Raw genomic sequence first — 12,450 nt, 5'->3', positions numbered from 1 at the left:
ATCCTCCACTAGTAAGGCTCATGGAAGAGCAAGATATATCTGACAATGGGGCAAAAGTAAAATGAATGATCAAACAGGATAAGAGTAAAAATGGAGGTGAGGAAACCCTGAAATTAACAAGATGGTTGTGTTCGGAAAGGTTAATGGGGAAAAAAAAGATTGTGGGACAGAATTGGGAATCATGACATATGGTGATGCACTGCTTGCCTGAAGCTGAGGAAAGAGTGAGAAAGAACAGCCTCTGGGAGGTGGTCCCATAAACACAAAAGTTGAAAAATAAAGAGTTGAGGTGTGCAGTCAGTCTGGATTTTGAAAGATTAATGAGGAGGGGTTACTGGAAGTACACGTGCATCTTCGGGAGAGTTTGGAGAACAGAGTGGAAGGAGAAATGTTGGAGAATAAATGGTAGAAAATGGAGAGATCACTGAACTGCCTGCGATGTGAAAGCAATATTTGTTCTTGGGCCTCATCATTGAAGGTTCTAATAATTTTAAGAGCTTTAGATTCCGCAGAATCCCCGAGAGGACAGGTGTGATGCTGGGGTGCCAGTCCATAGTGGAGTGCAGTACTCCATTGAGCCATGGTGAAAGGGGATATAGACCGAGTGTAGCTCTGATTTTCCAAAGAAAGACCTGGATCGATGGAGATTGCCCATTCTGCAGCTGGCTCTGGAGGCCACCTTCGTAATGTGTCTGGCCCAGAAAAGTTTATGGCAGATGGTGTAGCCTAGAGGTTGAAGAGACTGAACCTCTTCCTTTGGCTGACCAAGGGAATAGATAGGGGGGTTCATTTGACAATCTCTCTGGAATGATAGTGACACTGTGAGATTTTTCATACTTACAAAGTGTATTTCTGACCGACATTGTCACCCTTCCATGTTACCAATACCCTGTTCCCAGAATGCTGAGAGGATTTGTTGCACATTTGGAAAAAGTCAAGTGATGTAACTTCCTCATCTTCATTTTGAGCAAACTACTCTCTTGGTTCTTCCATCTGTGTTAATCAACACTGCTTTGTTTAGCATTTACATGTTGGTTACCTTGCACAATTTTTCAGGTGTATGCAGTGAAGACTGTGCTGCAGAGACCCTTGAGCCTCATCCAGGGACCTCCTGGCACCGGGAAGACTGTGACATCTGCGACTATTGTCTACCACCTGGCCAGGATTGGCAATGGGTACATTCTTGCAGACGTAAACTTGCGATGTTTTTTTTTGTGGCCTTACAAATTATTTTTTTTCCTTGCTTCGACAGAATGTTGCAAATCAATTGAGAAAATATATCGAGTTCAAAAAAGGAAATCTTTTCTGCGATGCCAGTCAAGTTTCTTTGCTTTTTAGGTCATCTCGTTAGAGATGACCTAATAAAACCAGTCTCGATGTCCGTACGTACGTCCCCATTTTTTTCTTCCGATTTTCTTGATATTTGGTATGTGGGTAGATGTCTGAGGGATGCACGACGGTATGACCTTTGACCTGACTGAAGGTCAAGGTCAACGTCAAGGTCACTCCAAAGTTGCGAAATCGTCCATTTTCAAAATCTGTCTCCTCCGCAGTTTATGATCCGATGTTCGAAATTCCTTCGGATTCTGATAACATGGAACAATATATAAATTTGGTCAGGCCGGTTTTTTGAAATTCGTCCTGGTTATCGAGTTACGTGTCTTCAAAGTTGGAAAAATCGTCGATGTGATACGGTCAAAAAAAATTCGCCCGATCTTGAAACTTGGTACGTAGGTAGGGGTCGATGAGTGATGTACACCGGTATGACTTGACACAATTGAAGGTCAAGGTCACTCCAAAGTTGCAAAATCGTCCATTTTCAAAATCTATCTCCTCCGCCGTTTGTGATCTGATCTTCGAAATTTCTTTCGATTCTGATAATATGGAACAATATCTAAATTTGGTCAGGCTGGTTTTATAAAATTCGTCCTGGTTCTCGAGTCACGTGTCTTCAAAGTTGGGAAAATCGTCGATGTGATCATATTGCCATATGATTAGAATGCTACGATGTTCCGAAATAGCCAAGTCTCACTTTGGACAGGTAACGGAATGGAAAATATGACACTTCGAAGTTGATTGCATTCGACACTGGTTTCGATATTGTGAAGCAATAATTTTTTCGGAGTAGCGGAAAACTGGAGTAAACTTCACCATAAGGCCTCTGCACTGACTGGGCAATATATGCTTGATAAAAATTCTCGGACAGTCTTTACCGTTACCTGACCCGCTTTTGTTAAAATGTCCCATATGTGGTCCTTCGTTGACCGAAATGTTGTTGGTGTGTGTGTGTGTGTGTGTGTGTGTGTGTGTGTGTGTGTGTGTGTGTGTGTGTGTGTGTGTGTGTGTGTGTGTGTGTGTGTGTGTGTGTGTGTGTGTGTGTGTGTGTGTGTGTATATATATATATGTGTATATGTATATATATATATATATATATATATATATATATATATATATATATATATATATATATATGTGTATATGTATATATATATATGTACATGTATAGTGTTATGAATTTGGAATTCGATTGCACACAACATACAGGTTCCTTTAGTCAGCTATGTCGATAAGTGCTTGTTCCCAAGATAGCTCACCTTCCATTGTTTAAATGTTTAGAAATCGATTAGTCCGCTGCGTGATTTAATTTAATAGTTTAATATTTTTTATTAAATTAAATTAATTAAATTTAATTTAATAGGAGGAGGGGCGGAGAAGGATAAGAGGAGATCCTTTCTTTGTTCGTGTTGAAAGAGTGGGAGTTGGGGGACGTCGTTCAGCAGACCTTCGGGTCCTGTTTGGCTTGGGTTAGGGTTGAGGCCTTTGGAAGCTTTTTGCCAGCAGAGCTTCGGGTCCTGCTTGGCTCGGTAGGCTTTTTGGAGAGCTGCTTTGTTTGGAAGAGAGTTGAGTTGGTCGCTCGGCTCGAGCTGCGAGTGGTGGCTTCTTCTTCTTCTTCTTCTTTTTGGTTCGTGGAGCTCTTTGTTCTCCATTTTGGTGCCCGGCTTGGTGCGACTCATCGGCCGCTTCTTGGAGGTGGTTCCTCGCGGAAGCGGCGCATTGACGGGAAGGATCGGTGCCTCGTCTCACCAGCATGTGTTGAGAAGTGCGGGAGGATTCGCGGGAGCTTGTGGCTCGGGCAGGATCGTGGCTCACGGCGATTGGATCCAGCTCGCTCTTGCTGGAGCCCGAGTCCAAACAACTTGAAGACCACACGAGGTGGAGAGGTTCGAGATAGGCTCTGGGTATCAGCTCACCTGTCCACCGAGCTGGAGCTCGTTATTAAAGGCCTCAGCCACCATTTCTTGGGTGTGTGTTTCAAAATGAAATGTGAAGCCACCATTTCAAAATATTTCTGATATCGAGCAAGTATGCAAGTCGAATTTACATTATTGAATTACGAAGAGGATTTAGTCTAACCAGTTGTTATTGCCGAGTCTTCCTTCGATATCCTCCCGATCATAATGAATGCCGGGAATTTCATCGCCATTTTCCTCTGCTTGTCCTGCTTCGGGCTCGAACTGGAAAGGCCGTATTTCATTTCCAGCTGCCTGAACTTCACCTCCCGCGACTACGTTATCCGACAATTCTCCATCTGATTCAGACCAAAATCCTTTTGTTCATTTCTCTCACACTCACTGTCGTTACCAGACAAATGAAAGTCCATGTCATCCATTATTCAAAACCACATGTTCGATTTTTTTTTTTTTTTAAAGCAGAAATGAACGAAGCGATTGAGTCCATCAATCGAATGTGGAAACGCACAGAAAGCCAATTGAATCACGAAGACCACCAACCCGAGTAATTTATGCGCAGCCTTTGTCATACTGTAGTTGACGTCATGTGGGTTAACCCCCTTTCACGAGAATTTTTAGGGGTGTTCCCGAAGAGGTTTGTTTTTTAAATCTTACATTGTACAGAATGAGTATTGTGAAAAAACATTGTCAGATCTGAAATCACGATGAAAAACTCCTATAGGACATTATATATATATATATATATATATATATATATATATATATATATATATATATATATATATATATATATATATATATATATATATATATGAAATTTCAGTACTTTTGGGTGTCATGGGACCTTAAAGGACGGGGCCCCAGACACACACACACACACACACACACACACACACACACACACACACACACACACACACACACACACACACACACACACACACACACACACACACACACACACACACACCCAGACAGACATGGACCTCTCCACATCGTGTGGTTTGGGCAAGCCGATTCAAACTTAAGGACGGGGCCCCAGACACACACACACACACACACACACACACACACACACACACACACACACACACACACACACACACACACACACACACACACACACACACACACACCCAGACACCCAGACAGACATGAACCTCTCCACATCGTGTGGTTTGGGCGAGCCGATTCGAACCAGGCACCAGCGAGAGGCGAACAGAATCCAGACACCAGCGAGCCACGATCAGCCTTCTGAGCTCCGCTCGGCGCTCGTCCTGGCAACCAAACCTCTCCTCTGTACCCTAAACTGTCGAGAAGGCAGGAGGTTTCTCTGCCACTTCCCAAAGTCTTTGATTTGAATGTCAAAGCGAGGGCTAATAACTCCACGCTTGTTCAACCTGCCTGCCAGATTGACCACAGCCTTGCCTGCTCGATGGTCATCAACTATCTCAAACACTCGCTAGTTCACCGACAGAGAGACGGCACGCACCCCTTGTGGTTCTTTTGGAGGAAGGATCTCTCAAGCTTAAGCTCAAGCTTTAGCTCTAGCTCTCGTTCACTGATCGTGCCGCACCCTTCTTCACCCTGTCTCGGTGGGGGGGGGGGGGGTGACGCCTCTGCCCTCCCCGCTCTCCCTCACTGGACGGTTTTGGCGCGCAGAATCGCTCGTCGCCCTGTCATTGGCCAAAACGAGAGGCAAGTCCAACGCCGCTTTGCAGCGTCACTGGAGTGGACCAATGGTGTTTATCAAACACTTGGTATTCATTGACTTTGCCCAGACTTCTTGCTGGTGGTTCATTTGATCCATGTGTTGCTGTGGCAGCAGACTAAACTCTAAAGTGGTGTTGCCAGGGCAGAAATCAAACTGATGATCTGCCAAGACTTTTGTCGTCTGCAGATTCCATGTCTTTACTTAAGATGGGATGTTGGTTGACTGGCATATTGTTCAAGGGATCCATTTTGATGTCTTTCTTGAACAGGGCTTGCCAGGATAAAATGTTGTTTTCATCCCAGAATTTTTTTAATGCAGATATCAAGATTTATTGCTATACATATTTCCTGACCTGTCAGACCAGAGGTGTGAAAGCTGACAGTGGAAGAGTGACTGTTCAGATGCAGGGGTAGAGGAGAGCAAGAAGACATGGGCCTGACAAACTAGCTCAATCATATTGGGCATAGGAGATGATAGGGGGTGACAATCAAATGGAAGACTAAATACTGCATTGGAGTCATCAGAAGGAACCCGAATAAATAAAGAGCAAGGATGGAGTATTCACGAGGAACCTGGACAGGATTCGGGTTTCAGCTGCTGCTCCACGACCCTCAAAACCCATCCAGGCACAGCCAAGTGAACTTTACAGAAAACCTGCAATAATTTACTTCTCTGAAAAAGATAGTTGTGTGATACCACTATGTAGGATTGTGTTGAGCAGTCAGTGGGACCCAACAGGAAACAGACCTTGGTTCAATTGTTGGGGGTGGATGGGAAAAGAGAGTGGGACACAAAGACGCGGAGCAAAGGTGTTAGCTTTCACTTTTGTCGGGACACAAGAAAGGTTGATTGTAGAATGCATGCAAGTTGTTGGGTTTTGTGTGGATCAGATGGATGACAGGGCTGGAGCAAAATCAGATGAGAGCCAGTTCAGTGCAGAGTATATTTAGGCTGCTTGTTATCCCCACGCTTTGTGAAAAATCAGAGGGATATTGAAATCAGCTCCATCTGTCCGTTTTGTGTCCGTCACGCCATGTCCTAAACGGTTGGGCAGAAATTCACCAAACTTGGTAGTTATGATCAGCACATGGCACGGTGCAAGAGCATTGTCATTTTTGGCCCTGCCTCCTGGGGCAGGGACAAAAGGTCATATACCGAAAAATGCAATTGCGGTCACATTTCGAAACATTGTTAAATGGAACTTTGTAAAAGCTTATGCAATCAACATTGGGAGACGCATTAAATATGTGACGATTTTTGGGGAATTTCTTTGCTCGGGTCATTCCTGGTGGAACTTATAGCTATCTTTCAACTTTGCTTGAGGTGGGAAGCATGTCAATTTGAGATGGCGAGCCATTGACTTCTCTCTCGCTTTTTGTTTTTGTTTTTAAAGTCAAAACACTGTACAGTATTGATTTCTCCACTCTATACGAACGTCCTCTTTTGTTTAATATAGGTACATGCTCTTTCATGAGCTTTATCGAGACGAGGTGCAAATCAGTTGGAATTGTTCAGCATAATTTCTTATAAGCTGCTGCTCCCTCTCAGACCTGTGCTGGTGTGTGCTCCAAGCAACATCGCCGTCGACCAGCTCACAGAGAAGATCCACTGCACCGGGCTCAAAGTGGTGCGGCTTTGCGCAAAGAGCCGTGAAGCCATCGACTCGCCAGTCTCCTTCCTGGCTTTGCACAACCAGATTCGCAACATGGAGAGGTTAATCTTGTTTTTGTTTTTCAATGATTGTATGATCCCCCCCCCCCCCACACACACACACACACCTCTCCCCCAATACTCTCAGGTATCTTGGCTGCTTTCTTGCATTTTGCCTGCTCGCTTAGCTGCTACCAGCCAACTTGGCGTTGGTAGTATTGCAGTTGCACTGATCTGAGAATACTTGTTGAACATGTTGCTTTTTATCCGTCAAAAAATTAAACCTGAGACGTGGAAAGTTTCAATCAGTTCGCTGAAGTTCTTTATCTTTTTGCACGTAATAAATATTGTCTGCAGCCTCCCAGAACTGCAAAAACTGCAGCAACTCAAGGATGAAACTGGTGAGCTGTCTTCTGCTGATGAGAAGAGATACAGAGCCTTGAAGAGAAATGCCGAGAGAGAATTGCTGATGGTGTGTGTCTGTGATTTCTTCCATTACTCACGTCTTTTGACATCACTCCCGCCTCACTTGCTCTTCTCCCATTTGATGTACCGATAGCACATTATTAGCTTGAGTTCCAGTGGACCAAATTTTAATACAAAATGCTGCTGTAAAGATTTCTTTTATTTAAGGTTGATGAGTGGATTTGATAACCTTCACAGTTTGATTACTACATAATCCTTTAGAAATTTCTAGCACCACAAGGTGGGGATATCAGCCGTAATGTGCATTTGTCAATCTAGTGCTTTGAGGCGAGACGAGTCTAATACTTAGACAAACTTGGCCTTGGCATGCTTTTTTTGTATACCTTGTCGAGGCTCGTGTGAGAGCTAACACACAATGCACAGCAAGGGGGGCGTGAGACAAGAGGGGCGGGAGGGGAAGGACAAAACAGTGGGGAACAGAGACATTAGGAGATCTGTGGAAGGGAGAGGGATGGGACAGAGAACATGGGGAAATACAAGATGGACATGACAGGGACTTTCAGGAAGGAAAGCAGGGAATTTGAAGGAGGTGGGCTTGGGTGGATAATTATCAGGGGTAGAAAAGATCGAGGATTTGGATGGCGGATGATAGGTGGTGGTGAACAGCTATTTTGAAGGCCTGGAGGGAAGAATGGGATTGAATAGAGTGAGGGAGTTTATTCCAAAGACGGGGAAAAAAGAGGAATGAAAGAGTGAAGGTGAGCAGTGATTCATAATTTTGGTAGTTTTACCAGAAGGGGGTTGTTGCCGGACCTTGAGTGCTCTGCGGAAATGTGGTGGGGACAAATCACAGAGAGAACGGGGGGTGGGGGGGGGCGAGGTTGGAGAGGAGACGGTAGAAGACAGAAAGACCAACGACCAACCTGCCGTGAGAGAGTAAGAGGCCCAAAGATTCAGCCTCATTGCGGGAGATGCCAATGATCCGGAATGCCTTGGTTTCCACAGCGTGAAGCCGAGAAAGGTGGGAGGCAGGAGCACCAGCCTCGAGCGGAGAGCAGTACTCCATCAAGCTGCGGACAAAAGCTTTGTAAGAGGTCAGGAGCTCAGGTGGACCGAGGAAGGGCTTTGCACGAAGGAGGATTCCCAGTCGGTGACTGGTTTTGGAGGCGAGGTTTGAAATGTGGCTTTCCCAGGAAAGGTCATGGCAGATAGTGAGACCCAGAAGCTTGAAAGAAAGGACTTCTTCAGAGGATTGTTGAGAAAGTGGATGGGTGGGGGGGTTCTAAACAGTCCTTTCGGAGACATAGTGAGAGTGTGAGATTTGTTCGAATTGAAAGACATGTTCCACGTGTTGGACCAGTTTGTGATTTTATCCAGATCTGCAGTGAGCGAAGAAGCTGCTGCTTGCCGGTCTGAGGGATGACCGATGGTATGGCAGAGGGTGGAGTCATCAGCGAAGAGATATAGAGGATTTTCCAGAGAGTCGGAGAGATCATTGATGAAAACCAGAGAAATAACAGGGCCCAGAACGCTACTTGAAGAACTCCAGCCTGGACAGGAAGAGGGGATGAAAGAACTCCATTTAGGGCCACATGTTGACTGCGACAGGAGAGGAAGTCTGCGAGCCATGAGTGGAGATGGCCTTGGATACCATAGGAAGAGAGTTTGTTGAGCAGGGCAGGGTGCCAGACCGTGTCAAAAGCACGTGATATATCCAGGGATATGGCTCGGATTTCCTGTCTGGTATTGAGGACTTCCATCCATTGTTAGGAGAGCAGAAGCAACATATCCAGGGTAGAGTGACCTGGTCTGAAACCAAATTTATGATCGGAAATCAAGCCATTGGAGAAGAGGAAGGATTTAATGTCTGAAGGATGATGGATTCCATAACCTTGCTGATGATTGGGAGAAGGCTGATTGGTCTGTAGTTGCAGGGATCTGTTTTTGCACCTTTGTATGCAGGGCGTAATGTTTGCTGATTCCAAGCAGTTGGCAGATGACCTTGAGCAAATGAGAGGGTGAATAGAACAGAGAGAGGGTGAGCAAGAGCAGAAGAGCAGGTTTTTAGGACACATGGGCTGATGCCGTCTGGACCTGTTGCAGAATCTGAGTTGAGGTTGGACAGCAAACTCTCCACCTTGTCAGTAGAAAAGGACACAGAGTGCAGGGACAGTTGGGTGTGACTGGGTAAGGTGGGTAGAGAAAGCCATGGGTTTTGGACACAAGATTTAGCTGCAAACACCGAGTTTAGTCATTCAGCCTTTTCATATTTTGCGATTTTCGTTTGCTCTCTTTCTTTAAATTTGTGGTCATTGTTGTTGCACTCTGCTTGTCCCTTGGCATGCACTCTCCTTTAGAATGATGCATCATTTTTCCGTGGATGTGAAGATTACAATAGTGTGAGCATCGATGTTACCCCCAATAGAATAGTATTCCCATGCTGTTTGGGCAAGATGTTGTGGTACTTTCCAGAATTTTGCCAAGATCATCACGCAAGGATTACTTCATGTGCTCTCCCAACAGCTTGTATTCGGCATCGGTTATTGTTGTTTGATTTTCATTCAGATGTGTACCTATCCTGTACCAACAGCACATCTCACTACAGCACCAACTACACACACCACCCAGCCAAATGCACTTCCCCACGTTGCATGGAACATGATGCCCCACCCAAATGCCTTCACAAATCACTGCCCATACTACTAACCTCTGCATTCCTCAAATTCTGGGTGAAAAAGAGGCACTTGGTCCCTGTTCTATATGTAAGCATGGCAGGAACCTGCTTATGAGAGATGATTTTAGCCCTGTTGGCGTTGTTGTCCCTCGGTAGCTGGCTTGCTCTATAGATTTTCTCCTCTCAACATCAGCAGGACACAAGCTCCGATTTGCAACCTCCGAGGAACTCTATCTCATCCACGGCTGGTGGACATCAGATTTTCACCAGATATGCAACTTTGTTCCACAACTGACGCTGGAGTCACTTGGGGGGGCCAACACTGCATCAATTACCCAGGACGTCAACTCGTCTGTTTAAAGCTGTCTGCCATTGAATCCAAACTCATCATGACCACACCAGTTGCCAAGAGGCTCATTAAGGTCCAGTGGCTGACAGGTCTTGCCGCTGTTGCAGTTTGCCCATTGAGCCTCTGCTCCACATCTTGTTGGTATACTCTGCCATCAAATGAGTGAGAATTTCCCAGCACCACAAAATGTGCAACATTTTCATGTGATTGGCCCTAAGCAGGCTTGGGTGCTCTGAGCTAGCTGGTGTTCACCACTGCTGCTATTCAGGCTGGATTAGTGGAATTTTTTATTTTAATGTTTATCATGTTTATTTCTGACAATGCCACCTTTCCATGCTACCAATACCCTGCTCCCAGAATGCTGACGTGATTTGTTGCACATGTGTTGGAGCCGGGGATCCACGGCTCGCCAAGATGCAGTTTCGTTCCATACTCATTGACGAGAGCACCCAGGCCACAGAGCCGGAGTGTATGGTGCCTGTAGTCCTTGGTGCCAAGCAGGTATTTCTCTTGTCCATATTCTCATGGCTTCACTGCCTGACCCATTTATTTATCTGTATTTTTTGCTTGTTTGTTTTTGTCCTGTTTTTGACATTTAAATATGTTTTTTTGTCTTTCAGCTCATACTGGTTGGAGACCATTGCCAGCTGGGTCCTGTCGTGATGTGCAAGAAAGCTGCCAAGGCTGGGCTGTGCCAGTCTCTGTTTGAGCGTCTTGTCGTGCTGGGAATAAGACCGATCCGCTTGCAGGTGCAGTATCGCATGCACCCAGCCCTCAGTGCTTTCCCCTCCAACATCTTCTATGAGGGCTCGCTACAGAATGGTGTCACTGCAGGTAAGCGTGCATTTTCATTTGCCAGTAGTTACGCACTGTATATAATTGTTTAATCCAAATATATGCTTTGGTGTTGTCTTTTGTAATTTTGGAATCCATAGTTTTGAGCAAAATCTGATAGTGGACCATTTTGTCATTGGCTTTTCTTTTCTTCTTTTTCTTCTTTTATTTTATTTTATTTTTTTAAACTAAGTTCCGTGCACTTTTGCCAGGCGAACGTGTGAAGAAGGCTTTTGACTTCTCATGGCCGCAGCCAGACAAGCCCATGTTTTTCTATGTAACGCAGGGACAAGAAGAAATCGCAAGTTCTGGCACGTCATACTTAAACAGGTTCGTAGATTGTTTTGTTTTGCCTTATCACTCGTTACCTCCACCACAGAAGATGGCCGGAGGTTGTGTTTTCACCCCTGTCTGTCTGTCTGTTTGTATGTGATCAAGATATCTCAAAAGTTGTGGACGGATTCGGAAGAAATTTGGCAGGCAGGTTGGCTGTGTGGCAAGGACAAAATGATTAGATTTTTACTGAAGAGTCGGGTCCAGATACGAGAATTTTTTTAAGTGGTTTTTTTCTCACCATTGACAGATTAGGCCAAAAATGATATACAACACTATGTCTCAAACAGTTATGGACGAGTTGTGACAAAACATGGTGGCTGAGTTAGTTAGATGACGAGAACAAGTCGATTTGATTTTGGTTCTGATCCAGCCAATCAGTGTGATACAAAATGCGCTTTACCTTGTGCCGTTCTAGTTAACCTTCGCCATCGAAGATCGGAGATTACTGTTTTCACCCCTTTCTGTTTGTTTGTTTGTTTGTTTGTGAACAGTATTACCGAAAAACTCCTCGACGGATTTCGACGAAACTTGGTGGGGGGATGAGGTATGGTCCAAGGATCATGCCATTAGATTTTGGACTTGGTCCAAAATCCAATATGGCCGCTATGGCGGCCATTTTGAAAAAATATTTGAATTTTTTTTTGCATTTCTACATGTTTTCAGTGATTTCCAACCCGCCCCTCCCCAAAAAAAAATTGCTAGAGAGAAAAAATATATTTTTGCAACTTTTTTTTCAACAAAATTTCGATTTTTTTTTTTTTTTTTTTTTTTTTTTTTTTTTTTTGCATTTCTACATGTTATAAGTGATTCCAACAAAAAACATGCCAAAATTATAATTGCGGCTGATTTTGGAACTTCAGGTGGATATACCCACGTAAAATCAATTTCTGTCTCAAGGAATCTAGTTATGACGAATGAATTGAGTATGTAAAAGTTAAAAGGGAAAGTTGTAAACTATAACTGTCAGCACTGTTGACGTCAAATTGAATGAATAGGATATCAAGTTCACTTGAGTGACCGAGCAGAATTGGCGGCGGAGGTTTTGCACTCTACCGAGTGCTCCCCCTCTGGTTTTAAAATGTATTCTTAAATACTCAACATTGCACTCATTCAGGAGCCAAGTATGCCACTCAAAATAAAGCTATACTTTGGTGTGTGTTTGTGTGTATGTTTTCTGTATATATGTATGTGTATATATATATATATATATATATAT

The 12,450-nt window shown here is 44.3% G+C and overlaps 1 protein-coding gene across 2 annotated transcripts in view; it reads left to right on the top strand.

The window, feature by feature from the left end:
* UPF1 (UPF1 RNA helicase and ATPase) overlaps positions 1 to 12,450 on the top strand; it is a 151,974-nt gene that overhangs the window by 70,776 nt on the left and 68,748 nt on the right. For both annotated transcript variants that reach the window (XM_085874430.1, XM_085874429.1), the window contains exons 11-16: positions 1,057 to 1,175; positions 6,514 to 6,678; positions 6,973 to 7,087; positions 10,422 to 10,565; positions 10,685 to 10,898; positions 11,111 to 11,228. In XM_085874430.1, the coding sequence (XP_085730556.1) occupies positions 1,057 to 1,175; positions 6,514 to 6,678; positions 6,973 to 7,087; positions 10,422 to 10,565; positions 10,685 to 10,898; positions 11,111 to 11,228 (875 nt within the window). The remainder of the gene's footprint in view (positions 1 to 1,056; positions 1,176 to 6,513; positions 6,679 to 6,972; positions 7,088 to 10,421; positions 10,566 to 10,684; positions 10,899 to 11,110; positions 11,229 to 12,450) is intronic.

The sequence above is a fragment of the Eptatretus burgeri genome, chromosome 3, assembly GCF_056783735.1.
Source record: "Eptatretus burgeri isolate ZD-2024b chromosome 3, Ebu_testis_v1, whole genome shotgun sequence".
NCBI classification, from domain to species: Eukaryota; Metazoa; Chordata; class Myxini; order Myxiniformes; family Myxinidae; genus Eptatretus; species Eptatretus burgeri.
Note: the sequence above shows the minus strand (reverse complement) of the source record. Positions and strands in the feature narration are given on the sequence as shown.